General features: G+C 36.8%; 1 protein-coding gene across 11 annotated transcripts in view; it reads right to left on the reverse strand.

The window, feature by feature from the left end:
* drp2 (dystrophin related protein 2) overlaps nt 1–26274 on the reverse strand; it is a 336153-nt gene that overhangs the window by 46931 nt on the left and 262948 nt on the right. For all 11 annotated transcript variants that reach the window (XR_012389521.1, XR_012389524.1, XR_012389523.1 and 8 more), the window contains 4 exon segments: nt 22358–22419; nt 18669–18743; nt 14050–14251; nt 11037–11122 (listed from right to left, as the gene is read on the reverse strand). Coding sequence is in view for 7 of the 11 variants with exons in the window: in XM_073921452.1 (XP_073777553.1) it covers nt 11037–11122; nt 14050–14251; nt 18669–18743; nt 22358–22419 (425 nt within the window). In the remaining 4 variants the exon portion in view is untranslated.

The raw sequence follows: 26274 nt of genomic DNA on the forward strand, positions 1-26274 counted from the left end.
GTGCATGTGTTTTGCTTGTAGTGGCAGTTGGTCAAATATTTGTAACCTAGCCTATATTAATAATAATTATTGATAAAGTTATCCTGCAATCAGGGGATGTGCTGTATCGAGCGCGATAATCTTAATACTATTTTGTCGTGTGTGCTGTGGTGCGGTTTACATATCTTGCAGTGTGCGGACGTTGAGGTAATAACATCGCCATGATGGTCAAAGAAATAGAAACATTCTTTTTACCCCAACGCAATTTAATAGGGTACTATAAAGGCTAAATACTTCATTCTTATATTTCCTAAATATTTGCAGCCTAGGGCTATGCTTCTCACTTTGTATTGGATCTTTTCTAAAACATACAATATAGTGTACACACATAATTATTAACTATATCATTAATAATTATAAGAAAACCAAAACAACCAAACAAAATTATAATTTAATTGAACACATCACATCACATAAGATACACATACAGTACTGTCCTGTCTAGTATTGTGAAAGGCAAAGCTGAAAATCTGGTTAAAGCACCACCCAGTGGTCAAAGGCTGCAGGCGCACCTACTACCACCGTAGCGACAGTAAGAACGGCAGCAGAGGGAACATATTAAAGCGGTGACATCTGTCGTTCAGTATGTTAAAGTTAAGCTGGTTGACAAAGTAGCCAAGGCACACAAAGTCTAGTACATTAGTGTTAATCAATTCAGAAAGGTAGCCCATGTATGCATAGATAGTGAAATGGCTCCATGATCATGGCTCCAAAAAACAAGTGTACTTCATTCATCCTGTCTGAATTCTCTCATGTTTGTTTTTTGTATATTATGTTCAGTGTTGGGCAGTCGCATCGATACAAGTAGTGACCCTAATAGCTTGGCTACATTTCTCAGTAGCAAGGCAGTAGCGCTACTTTCAAAATCAAACAGCTTTTCAGTAGTGAAGCTACTTTTTTAGTAAAGTAGCGCATTAGTGTCTACACAAGCTACATTTACTGATCGCGGATTTATAAGGGACACCACCAACATTCATGCAGCTGTGAGGCTGATGTCTAGACCAGTGGTTCTCAAAGTTGGGGTCAGGACCTCCCAAGGGGTCGCGGGACAATGAAGGGAGGGGGGGTCGTCTGGTGATTTCCAAAAATGTATTTATTTTTATTAAACCATAAGATTTACCATATTTTATCTATAACCTACCGAAAGGAAAAAATAGTAATTTATAGTTATTATATACTACTGTATATAGTTACTATAGTAGCTTATAGTTATTAGTTCTATTGGATTGTGACCCCTGGGGTAATTACATTATATAAGACACAGCAATAGCATCAGATGCAGCAGATTGATTTTATAACACCAGGTTAAATCTTCTGGCACATTTAAAGCACTGACATCCATTAAAGAAAATTCAACAAAGAATAGACTTGGGTCTATTGGTGTGTGTGCGCCATTGCATGCAAGGTTTCTGTGTTTACAGCCACATAAGAAGATATTGGGGGTTGTGAGTCACTGTAATTGTTATTTTTGTGGTCGCTGACTGAGTAGTTTGGGAACCACCGTTCCAGACGTTGAAAGTAAACTTTTTGGTGCATTACTGCCACCTCTCGCTCTGGTCCGTGATTTCATTAACATGAAAATTTTCTTGATGGAAAGATGACTGAAGGAGAGGTGTTTTTTGAAGCAGGATTCCTCGTGACCATACCTCAAGTACGTTAAGATGCAATAGCGTTAATACTGACGCTGTGCTCAAAAATACTTTAGTAATATATATATATATATATATATATATATATATATATATATATATATATATATATATATATATATATATATATATATATATATATATATATATATATATATATATATATATATAGTACACTGTAGAAGGCTAAAGTATACTATGGCAATTACTATTAGTTCATGATTCATGATAGTTACTAATGATACTACATTATATAGTGATACTACATTATATAGTGTAATTTATTAATGAAGATTTGTATATATATTATATATATATGTATATATATATATATATATATATATATATATATATATATATATATATATATATATATATATATATATATATATATATATATATATATATACACACACACACAATATAGTGCTCATTCCTAAATATGTCCTTTTACTATAAATTGCTATAGTATTTTATATGTGTAACACCATATTGGATTTTTTGCGTTTGCTGTTACGTATATACTAAAATTTGTTTCTGTTTGGTTCAGATATTATTTGCAGTAAATAACTGAACTGAACAATTCTGCCTGTTTTAATGATCACTAGGATATGATTGAGTTGGATTGAAGTTGCTTTAAAAACGAAAATTGAAAAAAAGCTTAGATATAGCTAAGCTACTTTTGCCAAGTAGCTTTCAGCTTAGCCTGCGACATTTTCCAGAGGGTAACTTTTAGTGTAGTTAAGCTACATTTAAAGTAAAGTAGCAAATAGCTTAGCTCATTTTTAAAGTTTCTTGCCGAATACTGGTAATGTTTGCAAAAACAGATCCAATTAAATAAATGCAGATATTTGAACTAACTAAAACTCTATTAAAAATAATAAAAACTACAAAGGCACATGGCGATGCGGTGGCGCAGTAGGTAGTACTGTCGCCTCAGAGTAAGAAGGTGGCTGGTTCGAGCTTGGATCAGTTGGCGTTTCTGTGTGGAGTTTGCATGTTCTCCCCGTTTTCGCGTTGGTTTGCTCCGGTTTCCCCCACATTTAAAGACATACGGTACAGGTGAATTGGGTTGGCTAAATTGTCAGTAGTGTATGAGTGTGAATAGGTGTGTAGGGATGTTTCCCAGTGATGGGTTGCAGCTGGAAGGGCATCCGCTGTGTAACAAATATGCTGGATAAGTTGGCGGTTCATTTCGCTGTGGCAACCCCTGATTAATAAAGGGACTAATCCGATAAGAAAATTAATGCATGACAAAGGCACATAACAGAAAGTTGTTAGCTAAAAATAAATGAAAACTGAAAACACAAGACAAAACTAAATGAATAATTAATAAAATAAATATCATCTCATCTAGTTTAAAAACTCTATACCTTTTATTCCTCCCCCTGAAAATAAAAACATTTACAAAATGTTTGGCAGAGTAGAGTGTTGCGAGATGAATTGGCCTGCTTGATGGCAGCACTGATGCAAATGTTGACAAAAGGCTAACATTAGCTGAGAGAAGAGCTCAAACAGTGTGTGTCATGAATCCAGCCATCATGAGCTGAATGATCCTGACAGGAGTGAGAATATTCTCTGCAGTGCCAGTAAAAATAGCACCATCTAAAGTGGCTGGCACACGCAGACCTTCCTGCTGTGCGGGCAAACACACACACATAATCACACCCACATGTAAACCACCCTCATGCACAAGGACAGATTATACGATCTGGTCGATCAGGGCCAGGGTCCTGGGGGCTCAAGCCTAAACGTCACCCGACACCCAGAAACACCAACTGCAGATGTACAATTGATATGGACAGATGAACAACACTTTGTGCCAGTGGCTGTTGGCATGATTTGAAATAAACAAAATAATGAAAGATGTTATCTGGCCACATCTCAGCACTAACAGAAGCCTTCCTGCAACTTTAATAGTGTTTACTATTAGTCATCATAAAGTTTGGGTGTTTATTTTTGCATCATTATTGCATTTTTTTATTGCAACTTCATGTGTTTTAAGATTTTATAAGTATATTGGGTGGAAAATTCAATTGTATTTAGTTTAAGCTAGGAGCTGATTGTTAGTTTGGTCAAGCAAATAGTAAGTTTTTTTATATACTTCTCAAAAATATACTTAAAATACTAAGGTATGTTGTATTAATGATTCAATAATTTGCATGTATTATATTGAATACTATAATATACACTATGCGGCCAATTTATTAGGTACACCTGTCCAACTGCTCGTTAATGCAAATTTCTAATCAGCTAATCAAATGGCAGCAACTCAATGCATTTAGACATGTAGACATGGTCAAGACGATCTGCTGCAGTTCAAACCAAGCATCATATTGGAGAAGAAAGGTGATTTACTGTAAGTGACTTTGAATGTGGCATGGTTGTTGGTGCCAGACGGGCTAGTCTGAGTATTTCAGAAACTGCTGATCTACTGGAATTATCATGCACAACCATCTGTAGGGTTTACAGGGAATGGTCTGAAAAAGAGAAAATTTCCAGTGAGCAGCTGTTCCTTGAGCACAAATGCCTTGTTGATGCCAGAGGTCAGAAGAGAATGCCCAGACTGGTTTGAGCCAATAGAAAGACAACAGTAACTTAAATAACCACTTGTTACAACCGACGTTTGCAGAAGAGCATTTCTGAATGCACAACACATCAAACACGGGGGTATTTTCTTGGCACACTTTGGACCCATTGATACGACCTGAGCAATTGTGTCAGCCTACCTGAGTATTCTTGCAGACCATGTCCATCCCGTTATGACCACAATGTACCAATGATAGCTCTGATGGCTAGGATAGCGCATCACGTCATAAACCGCAAATCATCTCTGACTGGTTTATTGAATATGACAATGAGTTCACTGTACTCAAATGACCTACAAAGTCACCCGATCTCAATCCAATAGAGCACCTTTGGGGATGTGATGGAACGGGAGATTCGCATCATGGATGCGCAATCGAAAAATCTGCAGCAACTGGATGATGCTATCATGTCAATACGGACCAAAATCTCTGAGGATTAAATCCAGTACCTTGTTGAATCTATTCCACGAAGGATTAAGGCAGTTCTGAAGGTAAAAGGGGATCCAACCCAAGACTAGTAAGGTGTACCTAATAAAGTGGCCGGTGAGTGTATTATTAACATATTAAGTGTACTAATATACTTGCCTTGCATTTGTGTGCACTCTCAACTAAGCAGCCTGTTAATACTTTTTCCACATTTCACATGAAGTTTTACATACTGTTTAATAAACTTAAGAAAAACTATACATGTAGACTTAAAGCATATAAACCACAACCATGTAGTTTACTAATAAATGCATCGTGTAAATACATGATCTAAAAATAGTGTTGCGAATATTTCAGTCAAGTATTAGTATATCTAAAACTGCGTCTGCAGAATAAAACAAAAACATAGTTGTAATTACTCGTACAATGTTAGTTCAGACTGTTTCAACAACACCAATTGAAGCGCAATGTTTTACATTCTAGATGTTTCTCATTGATTATACAAAAGATTGTACTTCTTAGAAACAGAGGTCCACCCTGTTTCATCAAGGACCACTAACTTTAACATTTCTGGCTTTGTCATCAGTTTTGTCTTAGACTATGGGAAAAAAACTATGATGTTTCAGAACCTCTCGAACAGGAAAAAGGACAGTCAGCACAATCTACACATCCACACCAAGGCTGATGTATTATTTATTATAGAAATTAGGGCTGCACGAAATTGGAAAAATCTAACATTGTAATATTTTTTTCATTTTTAAATATATATTGTGATATGAATACAGTTTCACCAGATGACTTAATATCTCTATTTGGAAATAATTTGTAATGTTAGATCGACTGAGATGATTCTGCAGTGGGAGTGCATCTCCATAAAATCTCACAAACTATTATTCTTTAAAGCTTTCAATGAAGCTTTTTCATTGTGGTCTGTGCTGTTTGCTGTGCATTTCTGTATTTGCATGTATTGTGAGTATTTCCATGCACTCGTTTAGTCAGAGATTGATCAATTAATCTTTACTATTTGCATCTCCATAAAATCTAATAAACAGTCTGTATACTTTTTGGGGTCCTCCGACACGTTTTTGATGTGGTCTGTCCTATTTGAAGTGCATTTCTGTACTGTATTTGCATGTGTTGTGAGTATTTTAGATGCATTGCAATCTATAAATACAATCAAGAAAAAGATACAATTGAAATTAAAGCTGCAAGCATCGATGAAAGGAACCTCGCAACTGGTAGCCTAGGATGGCAGCGAACAGTGGACAATAATAATATAATCTGATATTTGTTAAAAAGATTTATGCCAAACTTTCTGCTGTCAACAGGTGGCGCTATAACTGTGACTCAATATTGGCATGGAAATTTCTTCAGCAGAGGAATCTCATCAAGCCTGTGATTTTTGAGGCAGATCAGACATTGTGTAGCTGAGTTAAGTACTTCCTCCTCTATGGCGATACACTGAACTTTGTCAGTCCTTCACGGACACGAACTTCGAGGAAAACTCTAGATATTCACAGTTTAACATCACAAATGCCTTTGGATCAAACTAACAAAACTTAAATTCAATCTGATAAAATTTCTAGGAGTTTGTTACCCTGTGAAACATGTGATATCCTGTTGCCAACAGGTGGCGCTATGAATGTAACTGGATATTGGCATGTAAATGTGTTCAGGTCAAGACTCTTTTTGTGGCAGACCAGACAATGCATTCCTGAGTTATAACAACTTCCTGTTTCGTGGTGAAACATCAAAGTTTGTGAGGTCGCCACAGACACGCCCTTCGACGAAAACTCTAGATCCTCACAATTTTACATCACCAAGGACTTAAGATGACAATCCCCAATTTTGGTGTTGATAAAATCCCTAGGAGGAGTTTTTTAAAGTACAGCACCTGGAAATGGCAAAAACTGCACTTTTTTGGTAGAGGAAGTTAAAAATATCTGACTTACTGTTAGGTTTGAGATTTTGCTCCAAGAGGCTTTTTTGTAGGTATTGTCATGTTTGATGTGTGTGCCAATTTTTGTATGTATGTGTGAATTGTAGCTTGAAGGCCACTCGGTTAAATGTGCATAGGTGGCGCTGTCCAGCCATTTTGCCACACCCACTTCCGAAACCTATAACAAACATAAATCTTTGCCACTTCTGGAGTGTGTGCAAAGTTTCATGAGTTTTCGAGAATGTTTAGACCCACAAAAATGTAAAGAAGAAGAATAAACAGAGCAATTCAACAGGGTCTACACACTCTTGGTGGTCGGTCCCTAATAAAGTGTTTTATCATTTCCCAAGTCTAACAGTATTCAAGTACAGTAACTAAATGATAAAAATAAAATATTATTCAATAAAATTAATTGTTGTTAAGGTAAAAAAAATGGTAAAATTTCCTATACCTGAATGCTTTTAAATCAAAATGCAATTACAGCCATCAAAAACACATGCAAATGATGAATTACAATACAAACTTAACATTGCATGTCCTGCGATGTGACTATTACAAATGATCACATAGCGATATCAATGCTAAAACAATATTATATTAGAAATAACATAATATAATATATATAGTTGAAGTCAGAATTATTAGCCCCCATGTTTATTTTTCCATCAAATGTTTGTTTAACAGAGAGATTTTTTCAACAAATTTCTAAACATAACAGTTTTAAAAACTACTATAACTTAACTATACAACTGATTTCTTTTATCTTTGCCATGATGACAGTAAATAATATTTTACTAAAATTTCTCAAGACACTTCTATACAGCTTATAGTGACATTTAAAGGCTTAACTAGGTTAATTAGGTTAACTAGGGAGGTTAGGGTAATTAGGCAAGTTATTGTATATCGATGGTTTGTTCTATAGACTATCAAAAAAAATATAGCTTAAAGAGGCTAATAATTCATTCATTCATTTTCTTGTCGGCTTAGTCCCTTTATTAATCTGGGGTCGCCACAGCGGAATGAACCGCCAACTTATCCAGCAAGTTTTTACGCAGCGGATGCCCTTCCAGCTGCAATCCATCTCTGGGAAACATACACATACACACACACACTACGGACAATTTAGCCTACCCAATCACCTGTACCACATGTCTTTGGATTGTGGGGGAAACCAGAGTACCTGGAGGAAACCCACGCGAACGCAGGGAGAACATGCAAACTCCACACAGAAACGCCAACTGAGCCAAGGATCGAACCAGTGACCCAGCGACCTTCTTGCTGTGAGACGAACGTGCTACCCACTATAGCCAAAATAAAACAAATATGACTTTCTCCAGAAGTAAAAATATTATCAGACATACTGTAAAAATTTCCTTGATCTGTTAAACATCATTTGGGAAATATTTAAAAAAGAAAAAAAAAAATCAAAGGGGGGTTAATAATTCTGACTTCAACTGTATTTATATTAGAAAATAATATAATAAATAGTAAAACTAAAAATAATGCTGACCGATCAGTTGATGCTTCTACTCAAGTAATGATCACATTTTATGCAAGGCTAATGTACTCTTTAATATAGAAATTACATAACAACTAGTAAGTCACATTGTATGCAATGTTGGCATATTCTGTATCTGACTCATGCATGAGCACCTCTGGTTTAAAATTGATGCTTTCTGTGCTTGGCTCTTATATACTGTGTTCTGTGTTGTGACTGCCCTGTCAAATTATCCACTAACCCACTCACTCCCAAGAGCAGATAAAATTTTAGGCCACAGATGAAATTTTAAAGCATTACAAAAAATTGAAAGGAAACCCCCTTGAGAGAACGACTATGGCACTGAACTGTGACAGAGGTTTTACTTACTTTTTCTGAACTACAGATTTTTGAAAACAAGTCAAAAAGCAGGCGTCTGGCTCGGGGTTTGCTGACGTTGTGGCTAAAAGTGCTGAAAAATCACGTACACTCACAGTCATATACAAGACTGAGAAATGGTTCAGTGATTCAAATGATTTGGCCTGGATGAGTCTTCAGTTTTTGATTAATTTATTTAAATGATCTGGTCGGACTGAGTCTGAGTAAGTAACTAACTGATTCAAATGATCAGATTGGAGTGAGTATACAGTTAACTACTTTCACTTTGAAAATATTCAGTCAGAGCAAGTCTTCAGTTAAGGACTCAATGACTCAAATTATCCAGTAAAGCTGAGTTTCCAGTTGATTCATTGATTTAAATGATCTGATCGGACTGAGTGTCCAGTAAGCTAAACTCACTCATTCAAATGATCCATTCAGAGTGAGTCTTCAGTAAGCGACTCTCTGATTCAAATAATCTGTTTGGAGGGAGCATTCAGTTAGTGACTCATTGAATCAAATCAGAGTGAGTGTCCAGATAATTAATCACTGATTCAAATGATCTGGTCAGAGCAAGTCTCCAGTTAGTGAGTCATTGATTCAAAAATGATTCAGTCAGAGCGAGTCTTCAGTTAAGGACTCAATGACTCAAATTTTCCAGTAAACATAAGTCTTTAGTTATTGATTCATTGGTTTAAATTATGTGATTGTACTGAGTATCTAGTAAGCTACTACTTTCTGATTCAAATTATCCAGTCAGAGCAAGTCTACAAGTAATGACTCATTTATTCAAATGATTTGTTCAGAGTGTCCAGTTAACTAATCACTGATTTAAATTATCTGGCCAGAGCGAGTCTCCACTAAGTGACTCACTGAATCAAACGATCTGGTCAGAGTAAGTCTCCAGTTAGAGACTCATTGTATTAAATGATCTGGTCAGATTGAGTCTTTAGTTAGAGACACTGAATCAAATGATCTAGTCAGAGTAGATCTCCAGTTAATGAGTCTTTGATTCAAACTATTTAGTCAGAGCGAGTTTTCAGTTAACGACTCATTGAATCTAATGATCTGGTCAGAGCAAGTCTCCAGTTAGTGATTCATTGATTGATATTATTCAGTTAGAGCGAGTCTTCAGTTAATGACTCAAATTATCCAGTCAAGATGAGTTTCCAGTTATTGATTCATTGATTTAATTGATCTGGTCAGACTGAGCTTCTCACTGATTTTAACCATTTAGAATGAGTCTTCAGTAAGTGACTTACTGATTTAAATTATCTGGTTGGAGTAAGTATCCAGTTAACAACTTTCAAATATAAATTATTCAGTCAAAGCAAGTCAGGTAATGAAAAATACATGTAATGACTCACTGATTCAAATGATCTGGTCGGAGTGAGTAACCAGTTAACAACTTTCTGATTAAAATGATCAGGTTAGAGTGAGTCTCCAGTTAGTGATTCATTGATTGATATTATTCAGTTAGAGCGAGTATTCAGTTAATGACTCAAATTATCCAGTCAAGATGAGTTTCCAGTTACTGATTCATTTATTTAAATGATCTGGTCAGACTGAGCTTCTCACTGATTTAAATGATCCATTCAGAATGAGTCTTCAGTAAGTGACTCACTGATTCAAATTATCTAGTTGAAGTGATTTTTAGATTCAAAATATCCAGTCAGACCAAGTCCACAGGAAATGACTCATTAATTTAAATGATCTGGTTGGAGAGAAAGTCCAGTTAACTAATCACTGATTTAAATTATCTGGTAAGAGCAAGTACAGTTAGTGACTCATTGAATCAAATAGTTTGATCAGATTGAGTCTCCAGTAAGAGACTCGCTGAATCATATGATCTAGTCAGAGTAGGTCTCCAGTTGATGACTGTTTGAACCAAATTATTTTGAGTTTCAACTTAATGACTCATTGATTCAAATGATCTGGTCAGAGCAAGTCTACAGTTAGTGACTCATTGAATCAAATGATTTGGTCAGAGTGAGTCTCCAGTTAGAGACTCAGTGAATCAAATGATCTGGTCAGAGTACAGTACAGAGTACAGAGTACAGAGTTCAGTACTGACTCAGATTACCTGGTTTCCAGATAACAGTTTCCTGGAAAGTAAGTTACTAATACCAACTTATTTATTTATGTAAATTAAAATCATGTTCAGGTCCCTATTGTCAATTCTTCATAAACCATGTAAATCTGCTATGAAAGGTGAAGCTGTTTAAACCCGCTGTATAAAATGCTTAAATATGGAAATTTAGACATAGTGAGTGTATTTACTTGCTTATTTGCTCTTATTTTACACATCAGCTCAATGTGTCACAATTGTGTCCATTTAAGTGGTCTGTGTTGTGAGGGTAGGACTGGGGTGGAGGGAGAGTGGCTAGAAAAGAATGTTTACATGTATATTGAAGTGATTCTGTAAATTGTTGATGCGAAATTAACACATTTGTTGATATAAAACACATTAAATTCTAAAAATAGAGATAAGACTCAGTTTGTGCAGATAAAAATATCAATATTATGTGCCCTCTACTCACATTTATACTTCTCCTGGATGTCTGCATTGCATAGAATAACCAGGCCCATCTTGAAGGACAGCACTCGCATCTTACCATTACGACCACTAGAAAAAGAAACACAAACACATTCAAAACATGTTTCTTTCAGATAATACACATCTGTAGTACACAACACAGCACCAGACAAAACAGAAAGGCTCACTACACCTCCATGAATGTATCCAGAAGCAGCTGCCTCGCTTCACTACTACACTTAATAACAAGCTACCACGGATATCTGGTCAACATATTAAGTTCCAGAGGAGTAACTTTCTCCAAGCCATTGGAATCCATAATGAGGACGCTGCCAGAGGCTGGTACTGCTAGGCAGGCGAAATACAGTGATGCAGCAAGTATTTATTCAGCGAATTTTTTGATATTTATATAGCAGTGCACTTCTGTTAACAGGAAAATACATTTGACATTCATTGCTGCTGATAAGCCTGTCAGAAAAGACTAAAACTGGGGTCAGGAAGAATTCGAGATCAAGATCTCAGCAGCCAATCTAAACAGATTGCTGTACAGATCCCACAATATACCGGAGAACTGATCAAACACGAGCAGATTGTGCTTTTTTTTTGCTTTGCATAACAAGAAATCCCCTGTCAGTATTGCTTCTAAAGGGAACATTTCCTACCTTGTTTGGCTTTCGTGTTTGACTGAGAGCTTGTCATTATCATCCTCCTGCACGCTTCTCATTCTTATTCACACTCGGTGTTTATAGCAAAACAAAAAAAGCAATTACTAGCAATTATTCGCAGGGTGAGAGCTCTGATTTCCAGTCATTAGCAGCAGGTAGTTAAGAGTCTGGTGTATATATGTGAGACACGTTCTTGCTAGTTAATAGATAGATAAATAAATAAATACATCTTAAAAAAAAACACACATTGGCTAAACTAAGAGCTTGGCACAGAATGTGATATTTAGAGTCAAGCGGTGGGCCTTTTAACTCCTACCGCCTGATTAGTTGCCTGCTGGTGATTACTCAGTGCCGTCGTCATGATTTAATTTACTTAACTGTGCCACACAGAAAAATAAGGCTTTTTCCATATGTGTGAGAGATTTAAAAATAAATGACATGTAAGTGCTATGCTAATTAGACAGAAACATTTTACTTTAAAACACAAATGCCAAGAACTTGTAACCAAGTGAAACCTAATAATACATGTTTATGCATAATATTCATGTAGATATGTTCTGGATAAAAAACATTTATTTATAAATATCTTTACGCTTATGTGGAGTGATGACACATATGTAGCTTATATCTCTCAAGAGTTAACTTAGATATTGCTTGATAATAATAGCAGGTTTGGGATGCTGCCCCGGGAGAGAACCCTGAACTCGGAGATAACTGAGTCTAGGGCTCCCGCCTGGTCAATGATCAAATAAGGGAGTACGAGATCATGTAGTTCTCGAGAGCTCCCCCTGATAAAGAATGAAAAGGGGGAGATGGGGCGGATGGGGGATTCTTTAAGAGATGAAGAAAAGGGAGTAATGTTAGACAGGCTATTTATAGTGAGTTTGGAATAATCCGATCAATCATATCACATGCTCCTCTTGAAATTAGCAATAAATGTCATTTAAAATGGCCTTCAAACTCAAATTATTAGCATTTAACACTGAATAAAGCACATGAGGTTTACCTGAGGTAATCATCATAGATGTATACACTAGATATCACATAGGGACCCTGAGTATGCGTCAATAGCGCTGCCATATTCAACCGCACTAGTCAAGACAATGTTATTACATGAAGATGCTGGACTTTAGCACTGTCTACGAGTGTAGTAATGAGCAAACAAAGAAAACAAAGCACAAAGGCAGAACATTTCATGAGTATGATTTAGTTTTTATGTTTTTGTATGTTATGAACTTTTGTGCTAAACAGGTAACGTTGATGATAATACAGTCACTTACAGCATTCACCATTAGGCAAAGTAGCACCAACTCAGTCTAAACAGTCGGCTAATGCTAGATTTGTTGAATAAAATCAGCAAACAATGCAAAATAAATATGACAACAAGATGCTGCAGTGCCAGAAACTTGTATTATAGTCAGCTAAATGAGCTAGTTGTTCATAACGGAGATTCATTCACAAACTAATCGATTAGATCAAATTTTACAGGGAGGGTGGATAGTACAGTTCCGTACACAAAAACACAAGCTTTTTGTCAGGAATGCCTGTGTGATCACTTATCCATCAATGTAGAAAAGTGATGTAAAATTATAAGTTTTGTAATTAAAAAAAATTAATTGCATACTGACCTCCGGGAAAACTCCCAATCATAGATATGTGTGTATATGTGTAATTCTCTGGCTCTGGATGGCCACAGTCCTCCACTACAGCTTGGTCCCGCATTTATTTCAAAGGAGCGCTACCCTGTACTAAAATGGCAGCTCTATTGGAGCATTCCTTGTATTAGACAACAACAGGGTAGGCAACATCTAATGTATATATCTATGGGTGATCATTATCGGTTTATCCTGTTGTTTAGCTGTTAGAAATTGAAGCTGTTTCTAATGTAATTCCAGCTGTTTCTAATATTCAAGGAGTTGGTTTGAACAAAAACTCTTTTTAATATGAGAATATTCCTTCTATTGTGTGCCGTTGCTTTTATATAGAGCACAATTTAAATTAGCCTTTGGGCTCGATCGTCAGAAGCGCTCCTGTTGGTCCTCAATCTGGCAACCTGTGCTTGCGTTTGTTTTGATCCAGGAATGCAATACCTGGTTCAACCACTGGGATGTCAAACCTGAATACTGCACCTTTAAAATAGACAGATTAAATACTCTACTCCCATAAATCCTGCATCAAAAAGGAACCCCTACCATTTCACCACGTGTTTACAAAAACAGCTGTTAGTAATTTGCGTGCCCCAAAAAGCATCACTTTCTGCAGCATCTCCACATTGAGCGACTCGCAGACAGCAGGAGGGTTGGTTTGACATCATTGGGTCAAACAGGTTGTGGGTGACATTACCGTCAGTACCTGTCGTAAACATTCAGCAGCCAGTTGAGACACATATCGACGCACAGCGGGATGTTGATCAGCACGGACCTCTCCTCCTCCAGTCTCTCATAGAGTGAAGTGAGAGCGTGAATGACCTCCACCACGTCCATCACGTGTTCGCCATGCTGCAGCTCCTGTTCTCTAAACACATCCACCACGCTGCTCAGTTTAAACAGGTCCACTAGAAAACACACACACACACATACAGTAGATCAGATTCGCGTTACTGTACTGTATGTGTCTGCATTAAGTGTGAACCGATCCAGTGTTTCCCAACCCTGTTCCTGAACGCACATTGATAGTACATATTAAGGATGTTTCCCTTATCTGATCCATTAACTTCAAGTTTTGGAGTCTTTTCTAATGTTCTGACGAGTTTATTCAGGTGTCTTTGATTAGAAAAAGGTTGAAAATGAGTACCGTTGGTGTGTCTTTAGAAACAGGGTTGGAAAACACTGATCTAATCTGATTTAAAAGCTCTAACATCATTTTCTCTGCCCATCTCTAGTGCGGTTGGAACAAATATAGGGTTAATGCTGTATGCTGATGCCATCCTAATTGGATAATGAGCTGAAATATGGTTTCAGAGTGGTTTTGGGGTCAGGTGGGTGGACTGAGACACTAACAGGCCTTTGTGGATGCTCTTTTTATACAGCCGTCCTTAATCATCAGAGCCAGGCGGCTTACAAAACTGTACTGTTTCTATAGCAGCCCCGGTTATTAATTCAGTTAATGACATGGACTAGCAAACCAGTAGAAATCAGAGAGAAAAATAGATGCAAGAAGTCAATGCTGAAATGCAGAAATGCACATGCTTAGTAGTGGGTTCGACCGGCTTATATAACCTGGACAATTTATTCATGTTTTCTTGATGAGGATGAGCCTACAAACAAGAGCCATCTGTTTTTCTTTGTGTACATATAGATGTTAGAGTTGTAATGGTATTCAAAAATGTTGCATCTCGGTTTTTAAAATCACAGCTCTTTTATTTTAACAAAGAAGGAAAATAAACAAAAAACATTTATTTTTAAATCAGATGACTGGTTTCTTATGGATGAAGAACTACTGTATTCTCAGCAAATGCAGCAAACTATACACAATTAAAGCACTATTATTTGTATATTACTTATTGTAATAATAAAGAAAATGGAAGTACACATGTACAAAATGAACTAAAACACCCTTACTGATAAAGCAGATATCTATTTTTACTAGCTGGGTGTGTGTATACAGTATCAGTATGTTTGTATATCCTGCTGGGGACTTGAATGCACACAGAATTTTTACTTGTGAGGACCTCAATTTTAACATGCTAAAAAATTATTCATTTTCCTTTGGCTTAGTCCCTTTATTCATTAAGGGTCGCCACAGTGGAATAAACCACCTATGCAGCATATCCAGCCTATGTTTTACGCAGGGCGTCACGGTGGCGCAGTGGGTAGCACAATCTCCTCACAGCAAGAAGGTCGCTGGTTCAATCCCTGGCTGGGTCATTTGACATTTCTGTATGGAGTTTGCATGTTCTCCCCATGTTGGCGTGGGTTTCCTGCAGGTGCTTCGGTTTCCCTCACAAGTCCAAAGACATGCGATATACGAAGGTAAATTGAATGAGCTAAATTGGCCCTATGCAAGAGTGTATAGGTGTTTCCCAGTACTGGGTTGAGGCTGGAAGGGCATCCGCTGTGTAAAACATACAAGTTGGCAGTTCATTCTGCTGTGGCGACCCCGGATTAATAAAGGGACTATGCCAAAAAGAAAATTAATGAATGTTTTACACAGCGAATGCCCTTCCAGCTTCCAGCGGGTAATACACTACAGCCAATTTTGCTTATTCAATTCACCTACAGCTCATGTCTTTGGACTGGGGGGGAAACCCGGAGATGTAAATATGCAGAATGTTTTCTATGAGGGATGGGTTTAGGGGTAGGGGGATAGAATATAATGTCTGTAAAGTATAAGCATCATTATATCTATAGAGATTCCTCACCAGGATAGCAAACCAGATGAGTGTGTGTGTTTCTGTACAAAATGTTTCTGTATTTTGGGAATGTCTTTTCAAAGATGTGAACTTTTCAAGGACAAGCATTCTCTTCATCACTTTTGCATGTTTTTGTAATTGCTGTCAAAATAAAAACACATTTTGTTTGCAGAAAATATGTAGAAAAGTAGAAGCGTGGAGTTTTAAATCCTTGAATAATAAAAGCTTTCAGTGTCAAATTAAACTGTAAAATGCAAACCAACTGGGTCAAAGACAAAAAAGGGCTATTCAGGCATCAAACAATGAAGGTCTGATACAGTCACTATTCTTCCAACAGGAATGTAAATAAAAATCAGCCTGAAGTCTGTTTAAAACAGGAATAATTTACTGACAAATTAAAAGATTCCGTACTAATTAATTGTCATTTTAAATCTTTATACTGCTGCACTATTTTACTTCTCTGTCAAAATATTTTTCAATCATTGAAAATATGATAAAATTACTCTGCACACTTGTTTGTTTTAGAAACTTTTTAAAGTATGTAGCATTTTATTTATATATCAACAGCAATGAAACATTATTTCTCCTAAACTTGTTATATGAACCTTTAGACACTTTACTCGTACTTAGCTTATGCTTTCTTAGTACATACACCACCTGATAGACATCTTATTTCCTATTCAAGTTTTAGGAACAACAAATAATTTAATAAATTAAACTTGACTTCTACAGTAGTTGATCATTTGGTATCAGAAGTGGCTTACATAAAAGGCAAAGGCCTCTAGATTATGCTTATTTTACCAAAATAAAATATGAACATGCCTTGATTTTTAATTATTTAATTAGGACAGTAAGATCGGATTTTGCTTAGTAAAGCAAAAAAAAGTTATGGTGCAGTGGCAAAACAATTAATATAGTGCATGAGCCCTTATGACCAGGGCTAAACGTAATCTTCTGACATTTTTTGCTATTTCTGCGGAGAATTTTGGTAAAAATCTGCCGATTTCTGCGGAATTATTTTGGGAGTATCCAGAGAAGTATCATAACTAAAACCTTAATATATTAAATAAAAAGTAATAAATTACTGAATAAAAACTTAATAAATTCAGATTTACACATTTACTCAAGTAAAATAAACAGAATTAATAATGGGCTAAAAATCTGCAGAAATCTGCGGAAAATCTGCAAAAAATCTGCGGAATTCTGCGCGTGCAGATTCCATGTCGGCCTACTTATGACATTGGACGACTGCATCCACACATCTCTGCAATGACTCCCAGAGTTCATAATGATTCTTTGGATTTATCTTCAATGCCTCCTCCTTCATTTTACCCCAGACATGCTCAATAATGTTCATGGTGTATGTTCAATAATGTTCTGGTGACTGGGCTGGCCAATCCTGGAGCACCTTGACCTTTTTTTGCTTTCAGGAACTTGAATGTGGAGGCTGAAATATGAGAAGGAGCACTATCCTGCTGAAGAATTTGCCCTCTCCTGTGGTTTGTAATGTAATGGGCAGCACAAATGTCTTGATACCTCAGGCTGTTGATGTTGCCATCCAGATCTCTTGCATTTATTCATAGTGAATGCAACCCCAAACCATGATTTCTGTGAGAATCTTGGCTCCATGCTAGTTCCAATAGGTCTTCTGCAGTATGTGTGATGATTGGGATGCAGTTCAACAGATGATCCATCAGAAAAATCTACCTTCTGCCACTTTACCAAATGATCATAGAAGTCAAGTTATTATTTGTTGCTCTTACAACTGGGAAAAACTACAAGACTTTTGTCAGATAGTGTAAAATCACTTCCTAATTAACTGTAGAGTGGACATCAAAATGGCAACCTCATCTTTGTAACACACACAAACACACATATACTTTTAAACATGGTTTACAGGCACACTTTATAGACTTAATGTCTTTTATACATTAAAACCACTTATTATATGGCTCTGCTCCTATCATACCAACCTTCACAGGACAATGGTAGCAAATTTGAATTTATAAAATTCCCCTGTTGAGTATGATTTTTCAGCATTTTGTATTACAGGAACATGCAGTGTGTCCCTGTAGACCACAGAGTATAACTTGGTCATATCCATGTCATTTCACAACATTGTGCCTGTAAACCACATAAGCCTGTTCACACACACATACTGTCCACATAGGCCCCTGCTATACTGGACACTTAGACTAATTTTTCCTAGCATCTTTTAAAGTTGGCAGGCATTTATAAGTGGCCGTGCACTCTGAAGAAATGCCTGCAACACATAATCAATATTTCATCGTACAAAGGTTGATGTTTTACCAGTTCCTAAAAGCCTAAAATACACTTGTCTGTCTGGACAGTGGCAGATAAACCTCCACCCGCAAAGCGTGTCACAGGGGGAACAGTGGTTAATTCGTTATGCAGACTTCTTAATTACCACCCCCGAAGAAGTACAATCACACCAATTATTAAGCTTAATTAAGCTGCATAAAAATCACTGGGCTCTAATGAAAAAGACAGATCAGAAGCACACAGCAGGGCCGGCACAGAACGCGAATAATCAATGACTTGTGCTCAAAGAGCAGGAAAGGAAAAGGGCAAACCAGCATGCAAACTGCTTTTTACATACATCTTAAAGCCTTCTGCACGTGCCTCAGCTTCATGGCCGTCCGGTATGCAGAGAACTTGATGTTGTTCAGGTCCGCTGTGAGAGAGAGCAGCAGGGGAGATGTCATTTCATCAAGAGAATATCATGAATGAGGACTGAAAAAAATAGCAAAGAAATAGCTGATCTTTAACATGACAGAGAGGAAGTGGTGAGTGCGTTTACACCCACGTTCCTACATGGATTGTTCACTCAAAAATGAAAATTCTGTCACCATTTACTCACCCTTTATTTGTTCTTATGTCTGTTGAACACAATAGAAGATATTTTGAATAATGCTGAAAACCTGTAATCCTCGACTTATTTGTTTTTCCTACTATGGAGGTCAATGGTTACAGGTTTTCAGCTTTCTTCAAAATGTCTTCTTTTGTTTTCAATAGAAGAAAGAAACTCAAAGGTTTACAACCACTTGACAGGGAGCAAAGAGTGAGTAAATTTTCTTTTTTGACAGGCTCATTCATTTCATTTTTAAGGAAATGCTACAGGGCGGTATGACGCTGTTCCTTTTCGCGTTTACCAGCTGACCGCTTACCTCCATGTGGACGCCGCAACCAGTTTGTCCAGTTAGCTTGTTGTGTACATCAACGGACTCCAAAATCAAGAAATCAAATAAGACCAAAACAGAATCCGAAATTTTTTTAAAAAAGTGAATAACAGGGTTAGAATGTGGTAAAACCCAAAAACGGAGTAAAAATCAGATGAGGGCTTTTCTTTTTCTGGACGGCTTTTGTAAATCGCCGGTTGGATTCAGGAAAGTAAGTGGGTGCGCGGGTCAATTGATAAAATTGGGTGGGTATAGGGTGGGTCAGTTGATTGGTCAGTCGGCCATTCAGTTAGTCAGACAGACGGTCGGTCGACAGCAGCCTCTAGTGGATTTACGTGAAAACATCGCAGGCACTCGAAAGAGAAATTTGAGATGCGAAAAAGAACACAGTGGCCTCTCGCAAAAACAAAAACTGCAAAAGTACGTACCTCCTTTGGACATATTTCGAGGTTTCCAGAAACATCCACGAAACTAAGTTTTCAGAATGAGCCCGTGTTGTTTTTGTTTAATAATCAAGCAATGCATATAGTTATGTAAGCATGTTAGTCTGATTTTCATTTAATGAGGTACGGTTTAGTAAGTATAGTAGGAAATCATCAAAGCAACATTTTTGCCCTTTATGCTGATTTTACAAAGCATGTAACTTTGTAACTCCACTTTTTTTTTGGAAATATTTTCATTTTACAACTCCCAAGAGGTAAACAGATGAGTTCTTTAATTTTTAAATTCATTCAGCCAATCTCTGGGTCTGGCGGAAGCACTTAGCAAAAACCATTGACTCAGATTAGACCATTTGCATCGCAATCAAAAACAACTAAAGAGTTCTGATCATTTTTCAGTTTAAAGCTTGACTCTTCTGTTCTTACATTGTGTACTAGGACTACAGGAAAGAGAAGGCTTTCTATTTTACAGGTAGACAGGAATTAAACTCTCATTGTAGCATCATAATTTAAGAAAATTTGCTGCTGTATCATGGCTGCAGCAGGCGTAATGATATTATACAGAATATAGTTCCTAGCCATTTCGGCCAAGAAAATAGTAACTTAGAGTCAAGCTTTAGGCCCCATTTTAATATGCTTTAGTTTTATAACGGTGTTTTAGAATGAAAATGATCCGTGTCCACTCTAGTATTTTACCCAGCGTTTCTGTACAGCTCTCCGTCTACACCACACCACTGAAAACGCACATCACATGAGCGTACACACACACACACACACACACACACACACACACACACACACACACACACACACACACACACACACACACACACACTCTCTCTCTGGCATGGACTGCAGCATATCTACCCAGATGAGAGCTGTGCTCGTCGGACTGTTCATCAAGGATCTACGGCTGGATCTAATCTCACTATATTTGTTAAACGTGATATTTAAATCATCTTGTTGTCTCTATCTAACAACATATTCCCCGACTTCGGTCTTTGAATCTATTACTTGTTCTCAGGTAACGTGTTTTGGCTGAGCACAAATATTAAAAATTAAAAATTAATGTACCATGTACATTCTGTATATTGACTTGTTTTCCATAACAAACTTGAAAGGTCTGAACTTACAAGGAGAGGATGCAAGACTGAACTGTGCGTAGGCTACTTAATATTGAGGAAAAAGCCTCAATCAGATAGGCGAATGTCTGCAACCCTGCCTCCATTTTTCAGATATCTCCGTTTTCTCTCATCCACACTGACATGGAGTGGCAGCGTTTTAGAATGAAAACAGCATCTTCAGCGTTTTCAAAACACTCCGTTTTCAGCGCTCGAAAACTCCGGTGCAGTGTGGATGGATGGCGTAACCGTAGCAAAACTTATGCGTTTTAAAACTAAAATGTATTAGTGTAAATGGGGTCTTAAATAGGAAAATCATCAAGACTCTTCTGTAATTTCTGAGCAGGTGCTAATAGTCTAATCCAGGGCTTAATTTGTGCCGGAACACGCCGGATTCGAAAACTCTGAAATCTGATCCTAATCCAACTCCTTAACCACCCTGCTCTCCCATCCGCTGTTCAATTCAATTATTTATACTGAGCTAAGCTAAGCTAAAAGTGCTCCCGGGGATCAGCTGAATGGGTTCAAACATAGTCAAGCTCAACTGTTTAACTGGAGAGTAGTAAAAACAAGCTTTTTATTAAGCAGTTTATTGAAGTGCACATGTGAGATATGTGACAGGAACACATCCTTACTGTAGATTTAAGCACATTCAGAAAGAGAAGGAGGAAATAAACTGAAAAAACGTTCTTTATCAAATATAATAAAAGCGTTTTCTCATCAAATAGAAGTGCTTCAGTCAATAATAAATCAACATATAAACCATTAATCTTTTAAGACCACCAACATAGGAAATTACCAACAAAATCTCACAGCAATTCGTAACTTTTTGATTTAGTGGGTAATTCGTATGAATTCATATGATGTCATTCGTACAATTTTGTACGATTTGCCTAACCACCAAAGACGGTTGGGTTTGGGGGCGGGGTGGCTGCCACGCCTCTTTTTTTAAATCGTACATTTTTGAATGACTGAACTCGTACGAATTTGTACGAATTAGCAACTAAACTGACAAAACGTTAAAAAAAAAGTTATAACACAAGTTATCATAAGTAATCACATACTCAATTTAAATATGCAACTATCAAAAATGTTTTAAACATAAAACTAAACTGACAAGAACCAAGACAACAGGTTATTTCAATAAGCTGATCTTTGAGATTGTGGTTCATGTATTGGGATGCATGTAAACAAGCTTAATGTGTCACTCTGTTGGGCTTGAACAGTTTATGCTCATGCTGGCGTGTTTGGACAACCTGTGCCACATCACATCAGATTAACACACACAACAAACGTCCTTTAATCATTATTAATTAGAAACTGGCAAAGCAATCATGTGGTTGGCCCAGCTGCCCTCGGGTTAACGAGAGAGCTGTCCACATCTCTGGGGTGGGATGAAATATTAGGCTATAATTAGTGGTTCAGGTAAAGAAATGGAGCTCGGCTGGTGTATTTGAGCTTGTGTGTGTCCACACTACGGTTCCCCAGTGGGAGGCTGACACAAAAGAAGCTATAAGAGCACAGTTTAATTGTGTTTAATTGCCTCACCCAGAGCCTGGTATAATTCAGTCATCTTTGGATGGTCCCAGCAGGTTGTCTGGGCCTGGTGGCTATAAAAAGGAGGAAAAAAAGAGAGCAAAGTAAAAGCAGAGTAGCAGAGCCAAAAATAGGAAAATACACAGAGGAGAACACACGCAGGAGAACAGTTCACCCAAAAAATGAAAATTCTGCTATTATTTACTCGTGCTTTCATTATTTATTACCCTCATGCTGCTCCAAAAGTGATTCTGTTTCTTCGATGCAACACAAATGCAAATTTTAATCATTACGGACTGAAAATGTTCCCCTCCGCTGTGGCTTTCAAATCTCATTTTCATATCTCCATATTCAAAGTGCTTATGGTATACACAGGAACCACTTTTTACCTTTAGGGAGGGAAATGCATTGCTTTGTACACATAAACATTGTAAAAATGCTAAAGCAAGAAGCCCTATTGTAAAACAATCACATTCACAGTGTTTGCGAATAAAACCTGCATAATTTACTGTGAAAAACACTCCATTTATATTCCCAGAAGTCTTTTCATGAAATAATATTTGACTATATTAAAATATTTTGACCAAATTTACATTAGGTGGCTTTAACTACCATGTATTTACAATGAAATGAATCATTTATTACAATGTACTTAATGTGTAAATACATGTTTTTACATAGTACTTATGATTGGTTAAATATGTAAGTACATCTGAAATTACATTGTTGTCAATCCCTTACAATCCCCAACACCTATTAAGGGGGCGAAATGATTTGAGGCATGCAGTTGAGTAAATTATGATGGCGAATTTTATGCGTTCACTAGAGTGAATCTGATTAACGTTAGTTCCACAGCTTACTATCAGGCACCTGTAGTGTTAATGCATTCCAGTAAAATATATACAAATAAAATGGACTGTGTGCTTTGTAAAATAAATTACAGTAAATCTATTGACAGTTTCATTTTCACTCATAAACATTTCATTCATGCTCCCATGACAAACAGAATGTATTGAATGTGAGAATGGAGTGAGGACTGCTGAAAGTGTTGTTTTAATAGAATTTAATACCGCAGGCTGAATTGATAGAAATAAACTTCCGCAGTTTGCACTGTGTATGTCTACAGTCCTTTACGGACAGCCATGTGTGTGGATCTTGTGGCAAAATCCGGCTAAAAGTCCTACATGGCGGTGTTTACTTCAATAATGCCACTAATATGCATACTCCACATGTCTTAATTCCATTTCTGTTTAGTTCAATTATGACTTTAGTCTGACTAAGGTAATTAAAAATCGCTGTTTACATGGTAGACTCTTAATCAGAGTATTGTCTTATATTAAAATCTGAGTACTGGTGTCCATGTAAACATGTTCAATGTTCGACTCAACCACACCGCCAGGACTCTGTGAACTTGACGTGGTGAATTTTTGAAAATAGACAAACTTGGGGTGGCGTGTGTCCTAAAAGGTTGAAAACCCCTGCCTTAACCCACCCTTAAATCTACCCATTCCACCAAATCTGTCCCTAACCCAACCCATCTCACACATCAAGAGCACCAGAAGTCTTCTGCAATATATTATGAACACATTATATAAATTTTTTATCAGGTTGGTAGACAGAGTATGTTATTTAGGCTGTTATTTTGTTTTTACTGAATGCACCAATCTACCATACACTCTCAGAAATAAAGGTAAGAGAGCTTTCACTGGGGCGGTTTGCTTTTAAAAGGCACACTTTTGTACCTAAAGAGTCCATACATGTATCTCAGTTGTACATATTATTAGGTAAAACGTGTAAAGGGTTCTAGAAATTTTTAGGTTCTAATATTTACAACTCCAAATCAGAAAAAGTTGGGACAGTATGAAAAACGCAAATAAAAAATAAAGCAGTCATTTCTAAATATACTTTGACTTGTATTTCATTGCAGATAATACAACAAACATTATTTAATGTGTTCCTCATGATTTTTATTGTTTTTTATAAACACATATTCACATTGTTTTTTTATATCCACATCCAATTTTGGTGCTTGCAACACTTTTTCAAAGAAGTTAGAACAGTAAATTACTATTTTACCAAATTTACCACTGTAATGTTGCCATTGCTCATCTTTTTCTGATTTGGGGTTGTACCTTTATTTCTGAGAGTGCCTCTGCATTTCAAGTCTGGACATATTACAGCAGTAAAGACAGAGTTGAAGTTTAGTATATTATCTGTGTTTAATGATGAAACACTAGAAGAAATAAATGATCAACTAAAGCCTCTGTTGCAGGCATAACTAGTGAAGGATGTTTCTCTGTGGTTTTTACTTAGTTTGTGCAACATTTAGAGATGTTACAGCTGTGTAATTCCTGCCTGCCCATTAGCAAGAAATGTATGCCCACCAGGGTCAGAAATTAACAAGGCTTGATGGCAAACCTGGCACCAAAGCAAACAAAAATACTCTGCATATTTAAGATAAGCATCCCAAAAAGCCCCCTGCACTTCTGATTTCATTGGACAACTTATTTTGTTATGTTCAATACACATACACTTGTTAAAAGTGTTAAGTTAACTTAATCGATTTGTGTTGGAACAACATACATGAATTATGTGGAACCCTGACTTATTTACAGTGTGGCTCGATAAAACTAAATGTATTACAATTGTCATGATTATAGTAAAACTTGATGAAATTAATAAAAATCACTAATTTGATGAGATAAATTTAGTTCTGTGCATGACGCATCATAATTATTTTAGACCTGAAGATAGTAACAATTCTAAACTAATAAAAAGCTACTGTATGTTTTATGGTCAGGCCCCTTCTGGTGAACTATAATGCCACTTATTAAGTTTGTTATTACAGTTGTCTGTATATTCAAAGATAAAACTATTTTGAAGTAGATTATTATAAAAACAGTGTCACTTTAAAATAATATTATACACTCACTGGCCACTTTATTAGGTACACCTTACTAGTACTGGGTTGGACCAGCTTTTGCCTTCTGAACTGCCTTTATTCTTCATGGCATAGATTCAACAAGGTACTGGAAATATTCCTCAGAGATTTTGGTCCATATTGACATGACAGCATCACGCAGTTGCTGCAGATTTGTTGGCTGCACATCCATGATTCGAATCTCCCATCTCACCACATCACAAAGGTGCTCTATTGGATTAAGATCTGGTGACTGTGAAAGCCATTTGTGAACAGTGAACTCATTGTCATGTTCAAGAAACCAGTCTGAGATAAACTGTGCTTTATGACAGGTGTACCTAAAAAAAGTGGCCAGTGAGTGTATAGGCTGTGTATAATTTGTAAATTATGCAGGCTAATACGCCATCCCGTAATACCTTAAATATTCCTGTCATATAGTAAAGGGGCAATCATAAAAAATATTAAATATTGCTTATAACTTGACTTGACCTGCCCAACATGCATGTAGGATAAGAGCATCTTCATGTAACATAAACTGTACATGTGTGCTGCATGCTGCTATGAGCACCTGTCCCTGTGACTGTATGCACTATACAGCAGCAGCAGCAGCCATGAAATAAAGATATCAAGATGAATAAATCATAAGAACAAATAAATAAGTGAGGCGCCCTGAAGAGGGAAGTTTGCCAGCTGCTCATTCACCCATCATTACCTTCACTTGTGTTTACATTGACTGGCCGGCGACACAAACACCTGTTGCATAATTTTTCACCCCAAGGCTTGTTTACTATTTGTGTCCGTTCTCACCATCATTTTAAAAGCATGAAAAGCATTATGCATGTCAGGGTTATGAGTAGATGTTCTTGTCATAAGCCATAAGTCATAAGCATAGTTAACTTGTCTCTTGTCTCATTTGTAGGTTTCACAGGCAATTTCCATTTTACATTTTAAGTTTGAAGTTCAAAGACAAACATATTTTTTAAATAATTAGTACATTATTTAAGAAAAT

The sequence above is a fragment of the Danio rerio genome, chromosome 14, assembly GCF_049306965.1.
Source record: "Danio rerio strain Tuebingen ecotype United States chromosome 14, GRCz12tu, whole genome shotgun sequence".
NCBI lineage: Eukaryota > Metazoa > Chordata > Actinopteri > Cypriniformes > Danionidae > Danio > Danio rerio.